The 19896-nt window shown below is 44.4% G+C and overlaps 1 protein-coding gene across 4 annotated transcripts in view; it reads left to right on the forward strand.

Moving 5' to 3' along the window:
• The window catches only part of prr12b (proline rich 12b), a 111825-nt gene that overhangs the window by 85348 nt on the left and 6581 nt on the right, over window positions 1–19896 (forward strand). For 3 of the 4 annotated variants that reach the window (XM_050070223.1, XM_050070224.1, XM_050070225.1), the window contains exons 11-14: window positions 6765–7507; window positions 7631–7750; window positions 17084–17181; window positions 17338–17469. In XM_050070223.1, the coding sequence (XP_049926180.1) occupies window positions 6765–7507; window positions 7631–7750; window positions 17084–17181; window positions 17338–17469 (1093 nt within the window). Of the gene's footprint in view, window positions 1–6764; window positions 7526–7630; window positions 7751–17083; window positions 17182–17337; window positions 17470–19896 lie in introns of those variants that run through there. The other variant, XR_007571633.1, reaches the window with a different exon arrangement.

Raw genomic sequence — 19896 nt, forward strand, 5'->3', positions numbered from 1 at the left:
CAACTCGCTTACCGCAATACGTCAGCACGTCCAAAACCCATTGCATCACTTGCAATGCTTGCTTGTCAGTTACACACAGGTCTGAAAGACACACACATGCACAAACAGGACCTATACGTGCACAAAGTGGAGAGATGTCAGAGTGAGGGGGCTGCCCTTGGTGAGGCGCCCCGAGCGGTTGGGGGGTTCGGTGCCTTGCTCAAGGGCACCTCGGCAGTGCCCAGGAGGTGAACTGGCACCTCTCCAGCCACCAGTCTACGCTCCATATTTGGTCCAGACGGGGACTCGAACTGACTCCGGACTCCGGTTCCCAACCCAAGTCCCTATGGACTGAGCCACTGCCGCCCGGAATGTACCGGTGACTCTGCTACCCCCTATTGCGCGAGCAATGTATTGCATTTCAAGTGTCGCCCGCGTTGCTTGCGTTCAGTGTGTTGACTATGAAAGGAAGTGCGGTGCTCGCATCACTTGCAATGCTTGCTCGCGTTGCGTGCATCGACTATGAAACGGCCCTTAGATTATGGTGATATTTTGTATATGCATGCAGCTCAATCCACACTAAAATCACTTCAGTATCCGAATCAGAATCGGCTTTATTCGCCAAGTACATGTGTACACACAAGGAATTTTACTCCGTTAGACTTGCTGTCAATGTACCAGAATTGACATAAGTACACAAATTTAGGCAAGAAGTGGAATATACAGAATATACAAAAAATATACAGCTATACATCAAATATAAATAAATATAAAAAAATACTCTAAAAAAATATATACAATATACAAGGATGCAGTGTTGTTTGACCTGCCACTCTGTGACTGGGAAGAAACTGTCTTTGTGATGGGTGGTTTTGCTGAACAGTGCTCTGTCGCACCTACTGGAGGGGAGTAGTTTAAACAGATTGTGTCCGGTGTGTGAGAAGTCTACACTGATGTTTCCTGCCCATTTCCTGACCCTTAACCTGTACAGGTCCTCGATGGAGGGGAGATCAGTACCAATAATCCTCTCTGCACATCTGATTGTCCTTTTCAGTCTGTTCCTGTCCAGTTTGGTGGCAGATCCAAACCAGATGGTGATGGATGTGCAGAGAACAGGACTGGATTATGGCTGTGTAGAACAAGATCAGCAGTTCTTGAGGCAGGTTGAGCTTCTTGAGCTGTCGCAGGAAGTACAGCCTCTGCTGGGCCTTTTTCCAGACAGTGTATATGTGGGAGGTCCACTTCAAGTCCCGCAAGATTGTGGTACCGAGAAACCTGAAGGTGTCCACTGTTGAGGATGGTGAGGCGGGGCAGTGTTGGGGGGTTTCTACTGAAGTTCACTGTCATCTCCACAGTCTTGAGTGGGTTCAGCTCCAGGTGGTTCTGACCGCACCAGAGGACCAGCTGCTCCACCTCCTGTCTGTATGCAGACTCAGTCTCGTATTAGACCGATGACTGTGGTGTCGTCCGCAAATTTCAGAAGTTTCACAGGAGGGTCCCCTGAGGTGCAGTCATGGGTATACAGGGAGAAGAGCAGTGAGGAGAGGACACACCCCTAGGGGGCGCCAGTGGTGATGGACTGGGAGCTGGATGTGATGCTCCCCAGCCTCACACGCTGCCTCCTGTCAGTCAAGAAGCTGATAATCCACTGACAGGTGGAGGCAGGCACTGTGAGCTGGGCAAGCTTCTTGTGGAGTATTTCAGGGATGATGGTGTTGAAAGCCAAGCTGAAGTCCACAAACAGGATCCTTGCATAAGTCCCTGGGGAGTCAAGGTGGTGCAGGATGTAATGCAGTCCTATGTTGACTTGTTGTCCACCGACCGGTTTGCCCGGTAGGCCAAATGCAGGGGGTCTAGCGCTGTCAGTAAATCTTGCTTGGGTTCGGCCCACTAGACATGCTGCTGTGTTGTGCTATGGCCTATTCAAGTGCTGGAATTTGTTATTTACGTGACAACACCTGAACGCAACACAGGCTCCGCTCCATAGACTGTGTGTTCAAGTGCTGGAATTTGTTATTTACGTGACAACGCCTGAACACAACACAGGCTCCGCTCCATAGGCTGTGTGTTCAGTGCTTTGCTGTGCTACTGTGCGAGCAGCGTGTTACACACTGTCCATAACAATAACTATGTCAGGTAACAAACTGCGTCGGACTCGGGTCGGGTTCGGTCAGGAAAATGCGGCCTGAGCCACGCTCTAGTGTACTCACCTGTAAGTACGCGCACATGTCTGTGTGTTTGTTTTTGTAAGATTTGTAAAGGCGCGACCATGTGGGTGGGGGGGGTGGGGGGGTGCCATAGGGGAATGTCGCCCAGGGCACCATTTAGGTTAGAACCGCCACTGAGCAGGACGGTACTTCACACAGCTCCAGCGATCGGTTGAAGATCCGAGTGAAGATAGGGGCCAGCTGGTCAGAGCAGACTCCCAGGCAGGAGGAAGAAACACCGTCAGGTCCCAGAGCCTTCCTGGTCTTCTGTCTCTGGAAGAGCCGACACACATCCTCTTCACAGACCTTTAGTGCAGGTGGGGGGTTAGGTATGGGGGGAGGGTGGAGCTGGGGGTGCAGATAATCCCTTTGTGTGGTTGGAATGTGTGAAAAGTGCCTTTTCAAACCTGCAGTACAAGCGGTTCAGGTCATCTGCTCGTTGGAGGTTTTCCACAGTGTGGGGGGATGGTCTCCTCTAGGTGGTAATGTCCTGCAGGCCTCTCCAAACTGACGCAGGGTCGTTGACTGAGAAGCTGTTTTTTAGCTTCTCACTGTAGCCCCTCTTGGCTACCCTGATCTCTTTGATACAGTCACCTGATACATCTCTTGATACAGTCTACCACAGTTCTCTCCATTTTATTACTGGGGATGGTTTTATTTTGTTTTTATGGACTTTCTTCGTCACTTTATTGCAATTATATATTTGTATCCTTCTAGCCCATTGAAGGTTAACTCAGGGCATTGCTGTTAAAGAGCTTACTGCTCAGTCAATTTTCCCTGAATAAACAATGGTTGATTTGATTTGATACGCAAAAGGAAACATGGATCTACTGTTAACTCACCTAGCACCACTGATCTTGTTCTGTCACAGGCATGAGCCTCTCGTCAGTAGCCCCTTTTATACTGCCTGTTAAAGGCGGGAATGTATGCCGTCATAGGGGAGACAGAGTTGTCTCTCCTTTAAGCTGGTAGCAGATGTGGTTACAGCACCAAATCAATGTCCGTGTAAAAGGGACAACCGGCAGGATGGAAGGAGTGTGATATTTTGACAACGTGTTATGCGTGCGACCAACTGCCGATATATTTAAAAAGCAGCTAGTTGTAATCAACAGCTAACTCAAAGAAGAACATCCATCCATCCATCCATTTTCTAATCGCTTATCCTCTTGAGGGTCGCGGGGGGGCTGGAGTCTATCCCAGCTGACATTGGGCGAGAGGCGGGGTATGCCCTGGACAGGTCGCCAGAATATCACAGGGCTGACATGTAGAGACAGACAACCATTCACACTCACATTCACACCTACAGACAATCACCAATTAACCTGTCCCCAATCTGCATGTCTTTGGACTGTGGGAGGAAGTCGGAGTACCCGGAGAAAACCCATGCTGACACAGGGAGAACATGCAAACTCCGCACAGAACCCACCTGGGATCGTACTAGGAACCCTCTTGCTGTGAGGCAACAGTGCTAACCACCACACCACTGTGCCGTCCCTCAAAGAAGAACAGCAACTGAAAATGAAAAAAAACGGAAAACAATGAGGTTCTTACCCTCTGACCAGAGGACGAGATAAGCTGCTATATAACAGGGACTGTAAATTATTGTTTTTGCCATATTATATGATTGTTATTGTTTAGAGAGTGCTGCTGTTGTGTTACATGTCACACCCGTTACGCCTCTTTTGCTTCAGGGACGCCTTCTTGCCATCCAAAAATCACATATTGAGGCAGCATGATGCCGCTTTTGTTTGGATCTGTAAAAAATAGGATAACAGAGGGTCTTTGTTGTGGCCCTATTGCATGATTTCTGTATAAGAGTGCATGAGTAGATGCACACTTCCTTCTGCATGGTGATATGGTTGGCGGGTGTAGTTAGGTAGAAAGAAAGAAAGTAGTTCCTAAATGAAACTGCTCACAACAAGGTCTGTGGATTATCTTGAGTAACCAGGTCATTGCTGTTGAGTTTTTTTTAATTTATATGGTTATTTATATTATATAAATATTTTTGGGCACTTTGAGCAACACAAACTGAGTGCCATTTAGTTCCATTTTATTAGAGGAAAGGCAGACATCTCTATGGCCGATATCTCCAACATGATAAACAGCACTACAGGTAAGATAAAAAAATATATATTTATGATTTGGGGGTGAACTGTCCCTTCACAGCCACAGATCTGGACCAAATTCAGAGTGACATCTGTCAAAAATATATACTGCTGTCAACAGCTGAGTCTGAATTCATTTCAAATAACTAACTAGCATCCCCTGCCTTAAAGGATAGTTCACTTTTTTTTGAAGTGGGGTTGTTAGGGGTACTTATCCATAGACAGTATATAACATACAGTAGATGTCGGTCAGCAAGCCTCCAGTTTAGAGAAACAGGCTGGAGTCTGACAAGGAAGCTAACCTACTGCTGTGGAGGGGTCAGAATGAAATACAAGCCACCAAAAAAAGTCCCACCTTATGAAATCAATTTCAGTTTAAGTGTACAATACATTAAGAGTGTTTTCACTGCGTCACCTTATTGTCAGACAGTAATTTCCAACAGGAAAATTAAGCTGTTATATCATTCTCTTCCAAGCCAGACTCCACTGAGAAAAACAGTAATTTAACATTGCTGAACACAGGAGCTGCTGGTCTACCACTGCCCCCAGCAGTTAGTTTGTTTGTGTTATTGTGTGACTTTGTTGTGTAAAAGGGTTCATTTGGATTCACCAAATTCACACAGTAACACAAACTAACTAACTGATGGAAGCAGCGGTAGACCAGCAGCTCCTGTGTTAACCAAGCTAAAATGATCGTTTAAAATGTTTTTGTCCATGAAGTCTGGTGGCTTTGACAAGTGCATAGATAGGAAACTGAAGCAGCTTTCCTGTTGGAACGGGCTGGCTGATAGAAAGGTAAAGCAGTGAAAAGTTAAAAAGAGGGGCAAAGAGCCAATAAGATAAAAACACATAGTTAAAAGATAAATAAGGAAGTGACAGTCAATTTATGCAATGTAGTCAGCTCGGCTTGTGGGCTATGTATTGTTCAAGTCTGACTGCCTCAGGAAAGAAACTGAATATGAGGCGTGAGGTCCTTGTTTTAATACTGCTCTGTAATGGCCTGGGTCAGGACACTCTCCACTGCACATCTGTAGAAGGCAACAAGGGCAGGGGAACCAAGGCCAGCATGCTTTAATTTCCTTAGAAAGTAAAGACGTTGATGGGCCTTCGTGACCACACTGACTGTGTTGGCAGACCAGGTGAAGTTGTCTGTAATGTGTAGTCCCAGATACTTGAAACTGGGGACCACCTATACAGATATGANCAGGAAAGAAACTGAATATGAGGCGTGAGGTCCTTGTTTTAATACTGCTCTGTAATGGCCTGGGTCAGGACACTCTCCACTGCACATCTGTAGAAGGCAACAAGGGCTCCTCCTAAAGGCCCTGACACACCAAGCCAACGGTTGGCCATCGACCAAAGTCGAGCCGTCGGTGAGCGTCTGTCGGCCTAGTTTTTGCGGTGTGTCCCGCACCGTCAGCCCTTTGGCGTCGGCGGCTTTCAGCCAATTGCGCATGTTGAATCGGCTCTCTGTTTGAATCCAAACGGAGAGCCGGGGCTAGCTGGGAGCGGCTAGCGCAGCATGATGGAGGGAAGCACAGCCAGTTAGCCTCCGCTAGCTTCCCAGCTAGCCCCGGCTCTCCGTTTGGATCCAACCGGAGAACCGAGCCCTAGTTTGTTATTCAGGTTAAAGTGGGAAGAAGCAGCAGGTTTATCGGGCAGCTGAGTGAAGCTGAGTAAAGTGGAGCCTGCAGAGGAAACACCGGGACCGTCTGAATGTAATAGCCAGTGGAGGTGCTGCGGTGCTCGGCTACACACATAGGTAACACCCCGGCTGTCAGGATGTACCACTCTCTCACTCCGCTCTCTCTCACGCAGGCGCAGAACGTACGTGCCACTTGGCCATCGGATGTAGTCCGTGTAGTGTGTTCAAATGCAACTGACACAGGGCGACGTGAGGCGACATGAGGTGACATAGACGACGCAACAGTTGGCTTTCGTCGCCGCTAGTTCTTTGATGTCGATTTGGTGTGTCCGCACCTTAAAGTCGATAATCAGCTCTTTGGTCTTCGCCACATTTATGCAGAGGTTGTTTGCTCTGCACCAGACCTCCACTTGCTGCACCTCCTACCTGTACTCTGTCTCATCATTGTCCCACCACAACCGCGGTGTAATCTGCGAACTTGACAATATGACAGCTCGGGTACCCTGCCGAGCAGTCATATGTCAACAGTGTGTACAGCAGGGGGCTCAATACACAGCCCTGGGAGGAACCGGTGTTAAGGGTGGTGGGTGAGGATGTGCGGCCATGGATCCTAACAGTCTGTGTCCTGTTAGATTAGATAGATTAGCTTCATGTTCGAGCCTGCATCTTCAAACTGGGAGCGTGCTGACTGACGTAACACTGTATGTAACACACTGACTGTGGATAAATAACCCATACAACCCCACTTCAAAAAATCTGAACTATTCCTTTAAGACATGGATACTTCATTCACACAGTGTCTTTCTTCTTTAACTTACTTACTGACAGACGCCAGTCACTACCTAAACAGCTGCCCACCATTCACAATCAAACCCCACCTCGAGTGGAGAGAGATGACAAGGAGAGACAGAAAGAGAGAGAGCTGAAGGAGCAGAGAGAAAGAGAAAAAGAACAAAGAGAAAGGGAGCACAGGGAGAAAGTAGAAAAGGAGCATAAGGAGAAAGAGAGGAAAGAGAAAGAAGATAGAGAACAAAAAAAGAAGGAGAAACAGGAGAGGGAGCAGAAAGAGAGGGACAGGAAAGAAAAGGAAAAGCATGAGAGGGATCAAAGTGAAAGGGAGAGGCAGGAGAGAGAGCAAAAAGAGAGAGAGAAACAAGAGAGGGAAAGAACAGATAAAGAGAGAGAAAAGAGAGAAAGGGAGTGGAGAGAAAAGGAGAAACAGGTGAGGGAGCGGAGAGAGAAGGAGAAAGAGCAGAAGGAGAGGGAGAAAGAAAAAGAGCGGGAGCAGAAAGAAAAGCAGGGAAGAGAGAGGGAAAAAGAGAGGGAGAAAAAAAGGAATCAGGAGAAAGAGAAAAGGGAGAGAGAGGAGCTGGAGAGGAGAGATGGCACAGTGGAATTCTCAAGGTTTAAGGAAGAGAAGAGAGGAGGAGAGAAGAAGATGGAGCGTCGGTCCAGAGCCAAGAGTTCAAAGGACAAGGCGGAGCCTCCTCCCAAGAAGAGGAAGAAGTGGCTTAAGGAGGTGCCATTCTCCTCCTCTGAGTCTGACTCCTCCGTGCCCAGTGATGATGAAGGTCAGCTGTTCTGTGTGTGTGAGTGTATGCTACACACAGATTTGTTTATCGCATATTAATAAATCTCCCATAGGTCAGTGTGTTCTGTGTTCTGGCCTTCAGTGAAGCTTCTTTGTGTTTCAGGACCTGTGCGGGCTGGAGTTAACAACCGAGCCATGAGGGAGATGTTCAGGAGCTATGTGGAGATGCTGGTCAGTACAGCGCTTGACCCTGACATGATCCAAGCACTGGAGGACACTGATGGTGAGCACTCAGATTTGGGAACACAATGAAAGTATAAATGAATAAGTTGAGAAAACAGCTGAATTGTCCAGAGATAAACTGTTGTCACTTTAATACCAAATGACAATTTTCAGCCAGTGTCAGGTTGAATGTATTTTTTCAACATATCCTCATACAATGGTTTATGTGATATCCAAATTCGAAAAACAAATAAGTGAGGATGCCATGTCCTTAGCTTAAAGTCATATAATTAATGTAATGTTACAGAGGTTTGGTTTGGGAGAGGAACAAGATGACAACCTACCTTAAAGTGACATAGTTCACTCAGAGTTCACACCGTTTGGAATACAGGTCTCAAGGGTAAAGTCCTGTGTTTAATGGCCCATCCACCACCCCACCCTGCCTACTTATAGACCACTTGGGACTGCTTCCTTCCTTTTTCCTGTCAGCGCACTGGTCACATTATTGTAGCCTACCAAAATACATGGGTTATGCACAAATTACTGGCTCATGATTACATTGGATATATACCTATTTTGGTACATTTCTTTCCAAAACATCCAAACAGCGCGGAAGACGGGCCTGATTTTCTCTACCTTACAGTCACCATGTCTTTTCCATTAATTATTGTAGACTCCCAAACTTGATCTGGTCACAGTGAAGATAGAATCTGGAAAGTAATGTTTGGTTAGTGTTTGACTGTAGTTGCATGACAAATGAGTTGTAAATTCAGATTAATTTGAAGGTTATTATGGCAGTGGGTGCTGGTCTCTGCCAGGGTTCATGTTCCCATACAGGATCCTAAGACGCAGCCAGGGGGAGGAAGGGGTCCGGTTTGGGGACCTCTGAATTGCATCTCTGCCTTTTGCAGATGATGTGGTTCTGTTTGCTTTATCACAGCATGGCCTCCAGCACTCACAGGGGCAATTTGCAGCTGAGTGTGAAGCAGTCAGGATGAGAGTCAGCACCTCCAAGTCTCATGCCATGGTTCTTTGCCGAAAAACGGTGGATTGCCCTCTCTGGGTTGGGAGAAAGTTACTGCCCCAAGTGAAGGAGTTCAAGTATCTTATGGTCTTGTTCCAAGAGTGAGGGTAGAATGGAGCATGAGATGGATAGGCGTTTTGGCCTGATATCTGCAGTGATGCGGGTGTTGCACTGGGACCAGCTTTAGGTAGTGACCAAAAGAATGAGATTGCGGATACAAGCGGCTGAAATGAGTTTTCTCCGTGGAGTGGCTGGGCTCAGCCTTAAAAATAGGGTAAGGAGCTCGGACATCCAGAGGGAGCCCAAAGTAGAACCGCTGCTCCTTCACATCGAAAGGGGCCAGTTGAGGTGGTTTGGGCACCTGATAAGGATGCCTCCTGGACGCCTCCCGTTAGAGGTGTTCCAGGCATATAATAATAATAATAATAACAATAATAATAGTAATACATTTTATTTGTATAGCGCTTTACAAAACACTCAAAGACACTTTACAAAAACAAAAAGAACAAAATAAAAACAACATAAGAGCAGTACAACACAGTTAAGAGCAAGAATGGGGATTGAATGCAAGCCTGAACAGGTGGGTTTTGAGCAAAGATTTGAAGGAGTTTAAGTCTATACAGTTACGGATGTTTGGGGGGAGAGAGTTTCAGAGGGAGGGGGCAGCAGTGGAGAAGGCTTTGTCCCCCCTGGTTCTGTGCTTGGTGGAGAGGAGATTTGCATCAGAGGAGCGGAGACTGCGGTAGGGGGTGTGACAGTACAACAGGTCAGTGAGGTAAGATGGGGCCTGGTTATGGAGGGCTTTGAAGATGAAGAGAAGGACTTTGAACTGGATGCGTTGAGGAATTGGGAACCAGTGGAGGTTCTGAAGGACAGGCCTGATATGGTCGCGGGAGTGGGACTGGGTGAGGAGATGGGCAACAGAGTTCTGGATGTACTGTAGTTTATTGAGGACTTTAGAAGATGAACCATACAGAATGCTATTGCAGTAGTCAAGTCTGGATGTGATGAATGCATGAATCAGACTTTCTGTAGTTGAGAAGGTGAGTGAGGGGTGGAGCCGAGCTATGTTTTTTAGATGGAAGAAAGTGGTTTTGGTGATATGATTAACGTGTGGTTCAAATGAAAGGTTGTTGTCGAAAGTGACTCCGAGGTTGCGTAGATGTGGAGATGGAGAAAGTGTGGAATTTGCAACATTAAGGCTGAAATTATGGATGGTTTTAGTGAGGGAACTGAGGGCTGATTATGATCATGTCTGATTTGTCACAGTTGAGTTGTAGAAAGTTAGTTTGCATCCAGGATTTTATTTCAGTTAGGCAATTTTCAAGTGTGGAGCAGATTGCTGTAGTGATGGATTTGGTGGCAATGTAGATCTGGACATCGTCGGCATAGCAGTGGAAATGGAGGCCATGTCGGCGGATGATGTTACCAAGCGGGAAGATGTAAAGGATGAAAAGGAGAGGCCCAAGCACAGAACCCTGGGGGACGCCTTGGGACAGAGGAGGGGTGGAAGAGTTACAGTTATTAATGTGGATGAATTGCTGTCTGTTGGAGAGATATGATCTGAACCAGGAGATAGCCTTGCCAGTGATTTTGTAACAGGTTTTAAGACGGGAGAGGAGGGTGGAGTGGTTAATTGTGTCAAACGCAGCAATGAGGTCGAGCATGATGAGGATGTTGAGGTGTCCAGAGTCGGCGGAGAGGAGGAGGTCATTGGTGACTTTGAGAAGAGCTGTTTCAGTGCTGTGTTGTGACTGGAATCTGGATTGAAACGTCTCAAATAGGTCGTTGGAGGTGAGGTGGGTTTTGAGGTGAATGGCAACAACGCGTTCCAGGATTTTTGACAGAAAGGGGAGGTTGGAGATGAGCCGGAAGTTGGTCATGATTTCGGGATTGAGTCTGGGGTTTTTGAGGATAGAGGTGACAGCGGCAAGTTTCAGAGGATCTGGGACTAAGCCGGAGCTGAGAGAGGCATTAGCCCCTTTTCCACCAAAATTTCCAGGACCTTTTATTACCAGGAATTTGTTTACCTGGGTAAAAGAATTCCTGGTAATCTGTGTGGTTTGCGTTTCCACCTCACCTTAAGTTCCAGAAATTTTTTTCAAATTAGCGTGATGACGTAGATGATTCGGTGTGTGCCCTGTATTTGGCTCCGGTAGCTTGGTTAGTTACGTGCTGGTGTAGAGAGTTGGGGCTGTTTGTCTCAGCCAGAAGCTAAGTTTAAAAGTATTTTAAGATACGTGTCAGACTAAGTTAGTCTCCATACAGACAGCTGTCATTTGAGCTTATTAGTAACAATTCGCTGAACTAGCGTGCTGTCATTGTGTAAGACATAACGTTAGTGTTGGTGGATGAGAGACTGTGGACGGAGCGTATTGAATATCGCTGTCTACATGTTTACATGTTCATGCTGCTGAACTTATCAATACTACGGTCTTTAATCATTTAGCCCCGGGCAGGGGCAGATCTAGAAAAATATTTATGGGGTGGCAAGAGGGGGGCAGGAATTTTTCAGAGGTGGCAACATATGGCAGCCGTATATATACTGAATTTAATCACAGTTATCACAGTTTGATGAGAAATAGTATGTTCACACTACATNTCGCTGTCTACATGTTTACATGTTCATGCTGCTGAACTTATCAATACTACGGTCTTTAATCATTTAGCCCCGGGCAGGGGCAGATCTAGAAAAATATTTATGGGGTGGCAAGAGGGGGGCAGGAATTTTTCAGAGGTGGCAACATATGGCAGCCGTATATATACTGAATTTAATCACAGTTATCACAGTTTGATGAGAAATAGTATGTTCACACTACATAAGGGCATGGGCTGCCATTTACAAACTCATACAGACAAACTTAATCTCATGCAATCAATGTCTTGCATTTGAGGTTTCATGTGAAACAGTTCATATTAGGAATAAGTGTTGAAGGAGGTTCAACAAACCCTGAGTCTAACCCTGAACTCTGAGTTGATTTACCCTGAGATGGGAAACTCTGAGTTACCGGTTCCAGAACAGCTGATTTGAGTTAGTTCAGTCAACTCTGAGTATGTTCACTCTGAGTTAAGCCGACAATAAAAAGCCATCATCAATGGAGCTCCGACTCCACGATTCACCATGGCAACAGGTAAATAAAAGACAGCGCCTCCATTTTAATCCAGTGGATGTAGAGATATTAATGCATGTGTAGCAGACGGTGCACGTTTATCTTTAAAAGAAGAGCCTGAGTCAGAGCGAGGAAAGTGTAAATAAGTTAACCATAAAGTTAATAAAAAAGTTTTATTCAGTGTTGTCCGTTTATTCATCATTTATCAGACTTACATTTCCTTAATGAAGATAAAGTGGTGGAATCTGACTGTGTATCAGGCTGTAGATACATTACATTATATTAATAATATATAATAATATATTTGTTCAGATTTAATCTGATGGGGAAAAACACAGGAGGCAGCAACTGAAAAATAGGAAGATTTAAAACATATAGGCTAGGCTATAGATCAAAGACATAAAGACATGACTGTAAACTCACAGTCTGACCCAGTAATAATATGTTTGGTGATTTGCACTTGAAAAGACGTTGAGGTTAAAATACAGTAGATTTTAAAATGTTGGACATCTATTTGTATCTTGACTCAACAGCATTCAGTGACTTTATTTCAGCTACAAATGTAGTAAATTTAAAGACACTGAAATGCTGCACCATTGCTCACTCAGAAATATTAACATATAATCCCCAATATTAGGCTATAGGAATTATGTTCCATCAGTGCGGCAAATGACATCAGTGATAGAGATCATTAGTCACTGATACTACCTGTCTAAAGCTTCATACCGATTTTTAAAATTTAAATAATTAGACCTACACATTATGTGCAATCAACATTTCGGAGCTGCTCTAACAGACTGACAGTCTGATCCTTGTGCACAGTGTTATAAAAAATAATAAATATAAAAAGGACAGAGGTTTGATTATGAGCTGAGGATGAATTCTCGCTGTGTAATATTTGAATGTAAAGACAAAAACTGATGTCCAAAGAAATTATTGATGTGCATAAATTCAGTAACTTAAGACAGTCCTGAGTAACAAACTAATATCCAGCAGGATTTATACTGTGACAGACGGTAAATCTCCGCTAATTAATGCGCTTCGATACAAGCTTTGACACGGACTGAATGAATTAAGAAATGAAACAGCGTGTAAGAGGGAGGAGACAGAGAAAAACCTAACCTGCTTCACAGACTCAGTTGCCATGGTGATTGATTTGGAGTTTGATTTACCTCTCTTTCTGGAACTGAAAACCCAGAGTTTCCCTCATTTCAGGGTTAACATACTCAGAGTTTTCACTAAACCCGCTTTCTGGAATAGGCTACCCCTCTGGCTCCACTCATTTTTCCAAACAAAGCAGTCTCTTGCCGCTCTGGCGTTATCTCGTGCTGCATTCACTGTAGTCGGACATCAGAGATTCGCGCTCGTAAATGTCAAATTGGCCATAACTTTCCTTTGAATTTGTTGCTGCCAACTGGGGTGGCAGCAGGGGTGGCATGGCCTTCTTTTAGGGTGGCATTTGCCACCCTATGCCACCCCGGTAGATCCGCCCATGGCCCCGGGGCTAAGTTAGTACTGGGTTTTGGTACCCATCCTTAATCAAAACACAAACAAAGTGAAGCTTGTAGAAATGAAATAAAGCTTGCAGCGGCTGCCTGTACCAGGAAGTGCGGAACGCTGCATGTGTGTGTTTCACCGATCAGTGTTCTTCTGCAAACAGCCCCGCCCCTCAAGAATTCCGGGTAATGTGAAAAGTCCTACCCCCTACTAGGTACTTTTTCCAGGGTAAATTTGGGGTTGAGGGAAAGTTTTTTACCCGGGTAATTTTGGTGGAAACGCGCAGAGGTTTTTCAAAATTCCGGGTAATTGATAAAAGTTTCTGCAGTGGAAAAGGGGCTATTGATGATTCTGGAGATGAGTGGGGAGATAGAAGGGAGACAGCACTTAACAAGAGAGGAAGGGATTGGGTCGTGAACTGATGTAGAGTTACTCATACCTGTAATGGCTTTTGTGAGGTCCAGAGGGGTCAGTGGGGGGAAGTGTTACAGTGGCGGAACGGAGGTGGGGGAAGAGCCGGTGGAGGGGTTGGCAATGAAGGGGAGGTGGTCAGGTTGCTGTAGATGGTGTTAATTTTTTTTTTTTTGAAAGAATGACAAGAATGAGTTGCACTTGTCGACTGTGAAGGATGTGGAGGTGTTGTCGATGGGTTTGAGAAGTTTGTTTATTGTGGAGAAAAGAGTTTTGGGGTTGTTGGAGCCAGAGTGTATGAGATGAGAGTAGTAGTTGGACCGGGCTGTGTTGAGTGCGTTCTTGTAGTGTAGCAGGTGGTCTGTGTAGGCTTGAAGGTGAACTGTTAGGCCAGTCTTCTTGTAGAGTCTTTCCAGCTGACGCTTTTGGGATTTCATGCCGTGGAGCTCAGGGGTGTACCAGGGGGCAGAGTGAGTGAAGGAGACAGTTTTAGTTTTGATGGGGGCCAACTGATTTAGGCAGGAGGAGAGGGCGGTGTTATAATAGTGGACAAGGTCAGTGGGGTTGTCGGAGAATGGGGGAGGGGAGGTAGATATTATGCTGGTGAGTGAGGCTGAGAGAGCTCAGGGAGTGATGGATTTGAGATTTCTGAAGGATATTGTGCGTTTTATGGGTTTGGATATTATGTCCATAGTGACTGCCAGGTGGTCAGAGATATGGAGGTTGATGCTGGAGAGGTGGTGTAGACCAGTTGAGCAGACCAGATCCAGAATGTGTCCATGCGAGTGAGTGGGGAAGTTAACATGTTGTGTCAAGTTGAAGCCATGTAGTAGATCCAGAAATTCTGTGGGAGATTTGCAGACAGTATTATCAATGTGGAGATTGAAATCGCCAAGGAGGAGAACAGAAGGTGAAATGGCACAGAGCTGGGTAAAAACCCCCCAGAAAAATCAGACAGGAAGGAGGGGTGTGGCTTGGGGACGGTAGATGATGGCAGAGACCAGGGAAGTCGGACCAGAGAGTTTGAAGACAAGATGTTCAAATGAGTTAACTGCAGGGATGGAAATGGTGGTTATTTTGATGTCCTTCCGATGAATAGCAGCAACACCATCTCCACGGCCCTCAGGGCGAGGTTTGTCAGTGTATGTGAATCCGGTGGGTGTGGTCTGATTAAGTAAAAAATAGTCCAGGTACCATGTTTCCGTGATGCAAAGAAGATCCAGGTTATTGTCAGTGATGAATTCATTCAGGATGAGGCTTTTGTTGTTCAGAGATCATGTGTTGAATAGAGCCATTGCTTTGCTGCAGACATTGCTTTAGGATGGTTTGAGAGGACTGAGGAATAGTAATGGGTAGTAAATTCTGGGCACGTTTGTGAGCAAAGTAAGGCTTGATTGAGTAGGTTCTTTCAGTGATGATTACAGGAATGTTTGTGGGAGGGAGAACATAATCGGTGGAAACATATTGTGAAGGGCTGGGAACTGTAGGATGTTTGGGATTTGACCTGGAGCTGACTGTTGAGGTTAGTGGCAGTTGCAGTTGGACCTTGTAGGGGGAGAGTTTGTGGGAGCCTGTACTCGCAGAATGATCTGTAGAGGAAGAAGAGGAATGCACTGAGGAGGGTGTGTGGCATGTAAACAGTCACGGACGCGTGTTTTCCATGGTGTGTACAGTGTGTGCGATGTTAGCTGCTAGCATGCGGCTACCTAATTTGCTCGGGTGCAGTCCGTCATGCCTGTAGAAAGAGGGGTGATTCCAAAATAAGTTAAAATTATCGATAAAGTTAAAACTGTGCAAACTGCAGGCCGCCCAGAGCCAGGAGTGGAGAGAGAGGAGTCTTGAGAATCGCCCTGTGCCACGGCCAAGTGTGGGAAGGGGGCCGCTGATGAAAATTGACCTCCCGCAGTCTTTTAATGTGGAGAACAGACTGTTAAAGTCATTCTTCAGCAGTTCGGTGTGAATTGCAATCCGTGCATCTCTATTTACCACCTAAATCTATGCCCTGCATAGATTTAATATTTGCTTCTGATGCCTTGGCAAGAGTTGGGGAGGGGAATGATTTAAAAAAAAAAAAAAAAAAAGAGATTGCGTGTGATTACTTTTCCATTTATGTCAGTTCAGAAGGTCCTTGGTGATGGCAACTGAAATATAGAGTAGAGTCAAAAGATCTGACCCGTGCTCAGTGGAACAAATTTGAGGAAGGTACAGCAGCAGCTCTAGGGGAAGTCAATAGCAATGGATACATTGATGAGTACAGTACTTCTGTAAGTGCAATGATCTTGGCCTCACTAGGCGTTTTGGAACCAAATTGCTCTGGGGATTCTCTGAGAGGAAGTGGCCACTATGGAGATCCCCTGAGAACTACATACCGTCAAGGGCTGTATCTCCGTTTGTATCCGCACAGCCAATAGGAAAGCTGAGGTGATGTACTGTAAGCTGGCTGGCGGTTGGTATAGCACTATCACATTCACCTTGACAAGTCAAAAATCACATTGTATTTCCATCATTGCATATACGCTCAGTAAAGCCTGGACTTGTCGATCCTTCTGTTTTCTGTTCTTTACATGGCTAACAGGTTTTTTAAAATGGTGGCTACCGCTGCTGCATTGGCTGTGTTTAACCAGTCAACGCACACTTTAGTCACTTTTGCCGGAGAGTACCTATTCTGAAAAAGGAGCTAAAAGAGTCCTTCAAAAAGGTGTTCTTAGAGCTACAGTCATAATTTTTATGATGCAGATGCAACATAAAGAAGGGTTCTGAGAATTGTGAAGAAGTTCCTCTCATCCAAGAGTGCCTAATGACAATCCCTAATCAGGATACTGCCAAAAAAATGCTTTACAGTTCCATGGTGAAACAAGGATTGTGAGAAGGCAGTGAATAATAGAAAACAGACTTTGGGAAACATGCACATGTATCCTACTGGTATACATTTGGGCATGTTGGAGTGTTACACAGGTGAGATGAGACTCAGCATCTCTCATGTCTGAGGCCTTAGTCCAGGAAAAAAAAGCTCCTTTGTGGAGGTAATGAGTTGCAGCAATGAGTTCAAGGAACTTCTGATCATGTTCATGAGTGAGGGATAGGATTGAACATGAGTTAGTGAACTGCTTAGATGAAGAGGTGGAGGCAACATGCATTTATTGCAGTGTAGGTATTGTTTATATGAGGTACATCTTTTTCCATGCCAGTGCTGTTGTATTGAAAACCACCACTGGAACCACTTAACATACTTGCGCCTTTAAAGCTCTTTGCAGGTCTCTCATGATAATAGTCAGTGACAGTGATTCAAATGTAAGATGTTAATGATTTTGATGTTCCTTGTAGTGACAGTTGTACTACTTAAACTCCTCAGATGAATTGTACCTCCCACCCATGAGGAAAATTGATAGCCTGCTCAGTGAACAGAAAAAGAGGTTGTTGAGGAGAGTCAACATGAGTGTTCAGCACCAGGTAAAACTTTTTCACATTCTTCAAGTCTGTTTTACAGGCACCTCTCAAATTACTGTCTGTTAGAAGTTTCTTTACACCAATCCCATTCCCATGTCTGTGAGTGTAAACTTGAGCTGTACTTATATCTTTGACTGCATTCTGCTTTCCTTTCCCCAGGAGGCTTTACATATATTCCCCAAAATGACGGCAGACCCACTGGAATCTGGAGTGATCAAAGTTCACCTTGGCGGAGAGGGCTACAACCGCAAAACTCTCAACCGGGTCAAGAGGAGTATTCCTAAGCAACAGGTCAGAAAGAGCCCTTTACACTGAGTAGTTCTTACCACTGCGATGCACAATGCTGCCCTTGAGGTTTTACATGTGTAAAATGAGAAGTTGGTGAGGTGCAGGAAGTTAGCCACAGATGCAGCATGACAGCATGAAAGTTCATTCCTAACCTTTGGGGAACAGAGTACAATATGTAACAAAATAGTCAAAGCTTTCTGGGCTTTCACTCGCATGTAATTATGGAGTTTCATGCAGTTTTTAGACACCCATGTTCATATCAAGGCCAGAGGAAAGCCAAGAAACTAGGGATGTCCCGATCCGATCCTCGGCGCTGATCACGTTATTTTTACAAAATTGGAATCGGTAATAAAAGATCGGAGGAATCGAAACAACAACAATGGCCAGGTTTTTCATCTATGTTGTTCACTGTTGCCTCCGCTTTCCAATGTATAAAGTGTGGCGATCCTGTATATTTTATAAATATATTTTTTTTTTATAAGACTTTTATAAGATTCCGCCACGGATATCAAGGGATCCTACGGAGCCTCCACACCCGAAACAACGCTGGAGCGTTACGGCATTCACTCACGGCCCCGTGAGTTGGCAAAAGCCGGGGGTTACTTTCCGTTTTATTATTCCTTATTTGGAACCTTAGGGCCGGGTTGATTTATTGTTTTGAAACTGAACTGAGTCAGAGCAAACAGTGGATTTTCTTTACCTCCTTGTTTACGAGAAAACCTGGGGTGGCGTTTTCTTTTGTTTAGCGAACTGTGTGGATTGAACTGAATTGAACTGTGAACTGTGTGTTATTTGGAAATCTCGGAGTGGAGTTTTTAGTTTGAACTGGATTGAACTGACTGAACGGAATGGAGCATTTCTTTTCTTTGGTCAAAAAAATATATACTTTATTGAAACTGATTACAGTTGTATTTGTATTTTTGAAAATTGAGTATAATTCTTTTGTTCTACAGAAACCAGGTAAAAACAGTTTAATTTTGTTTGTTGAAGACAAGAAGATATTTAATTTGTTTAAATGTTGTGCTGCTGAACCACTGATAAGCTTTTTGGATACTATTTAAATAAAAAAACAAACCTTATGGGACAACTTGGATGCATTCTTTTTTTTAATGCTTTGCAAAGTATCAGATCGGACTCGGTTTAAAAATAAAGGACTCGTATCGGATCAGATGCAAAAAAACATGTGATCGGGACATCCCTACAAGAAACCCTCTCAAACAGGCCAATTTCTGAATGTTGAAATCAGTTACAACTTGTTGTCAGTGAGGAGGAGGATAATGAGAAGGTGCTGCAGGTCCAAGGGTTACTGCAGGCTAACGGCTGCAAGGAGTTGATGATGAGAATCACTGTACACTGTATTATCAGAGCTCACCTGAAAGCCTGCAGCTCTGTGGTGAGGCTGCTACTGACAGGCTTTCTGATAAAATGCTCGCTGAAGTTTATAAAGTATGAATCAGACATGTTGTGGCTGTTTAGGATATAATGATACTCTTGTGAAAAGTAGAGAGGTAGGGAATGCATTAGTTAAATGACAATTTATTCTACACTAATGTCAAAGATGATGAATGTTTGGATTTATTACAGAACAGCTAAGCAGTTAACCTCACTACATTTACTACATTTTTATCATAAAGTTGACTGATAAAATTACTTGTCTGAGCAAAGTTGAAAAATTATCAGTCACATCAAATTAAAATTTGATGTCAGCTGACTGATGTTAGTTATATCCAGTAAAGATGTTCTGAATTCTGAAATGTTTGAAATGTTTAAACGATACTAGGCAGAGTGATGTTTCGAGCCGACAGCTCTTCCTCAGACTTCTGATAAATGACAGAAAGTCACCATCCTAAATACCCATAGTGCCTGAACCAGTCATGTGACGTCCCACACCTGTTGCTCATATTCTTAATAAAAATAAATTAAGAAATATAAATATAAATATAATTAAAGCTGCTAGCAGCGTTGTCGGGACCTCGGCTTCACGCTTTTTTCGGCTTCCAGCTCACGTAGAGATTTTGAATTATTTGTGAGAGGCAAAATGTTGATAAAACAAGCTATGTCAATAGAATGCAACATCCACATTGAAATGTAATACACTGTCATGATAAAGAAATTATATAATGTGAACAACAACATGGTGTTTGTCTTGCTGTTAAGAATTGAAGTGTACCCCATGTATTGTAAAAGACAAAGGCCTGTTGTGACAGTACTCCTGTTTTGTGTGTAACACATTGTGATGTAAGTACATGAATATATATGTACATAATACAAATTTTAACTGGATAACAATACAGTATGTAATTAACAGTCATGATCATAAATGTAGCAACAGAGTTATCAGTATTAAAGGTTGTAGTAGTATGTGACAGATGGAAAACGGTGGTATATACTGTAGGTGGTGTTTAATTTTTTCAATAAAATAATGTACAA

This window comes from Epinephelus moara, chromosome 18, assembly GCF_006386435.1.
Source record: "Epinephelus moara isolate mb chromosome 18, YSFRI_EMoa_1.0, whole genome shotgun sequence".
Classification (NCBI taxonomy): Eukaryota; Metazoa; Chordata; class Actinopteri; order Perciformes; family Serranidae; genus Epinephelus; species Epinephelus moara.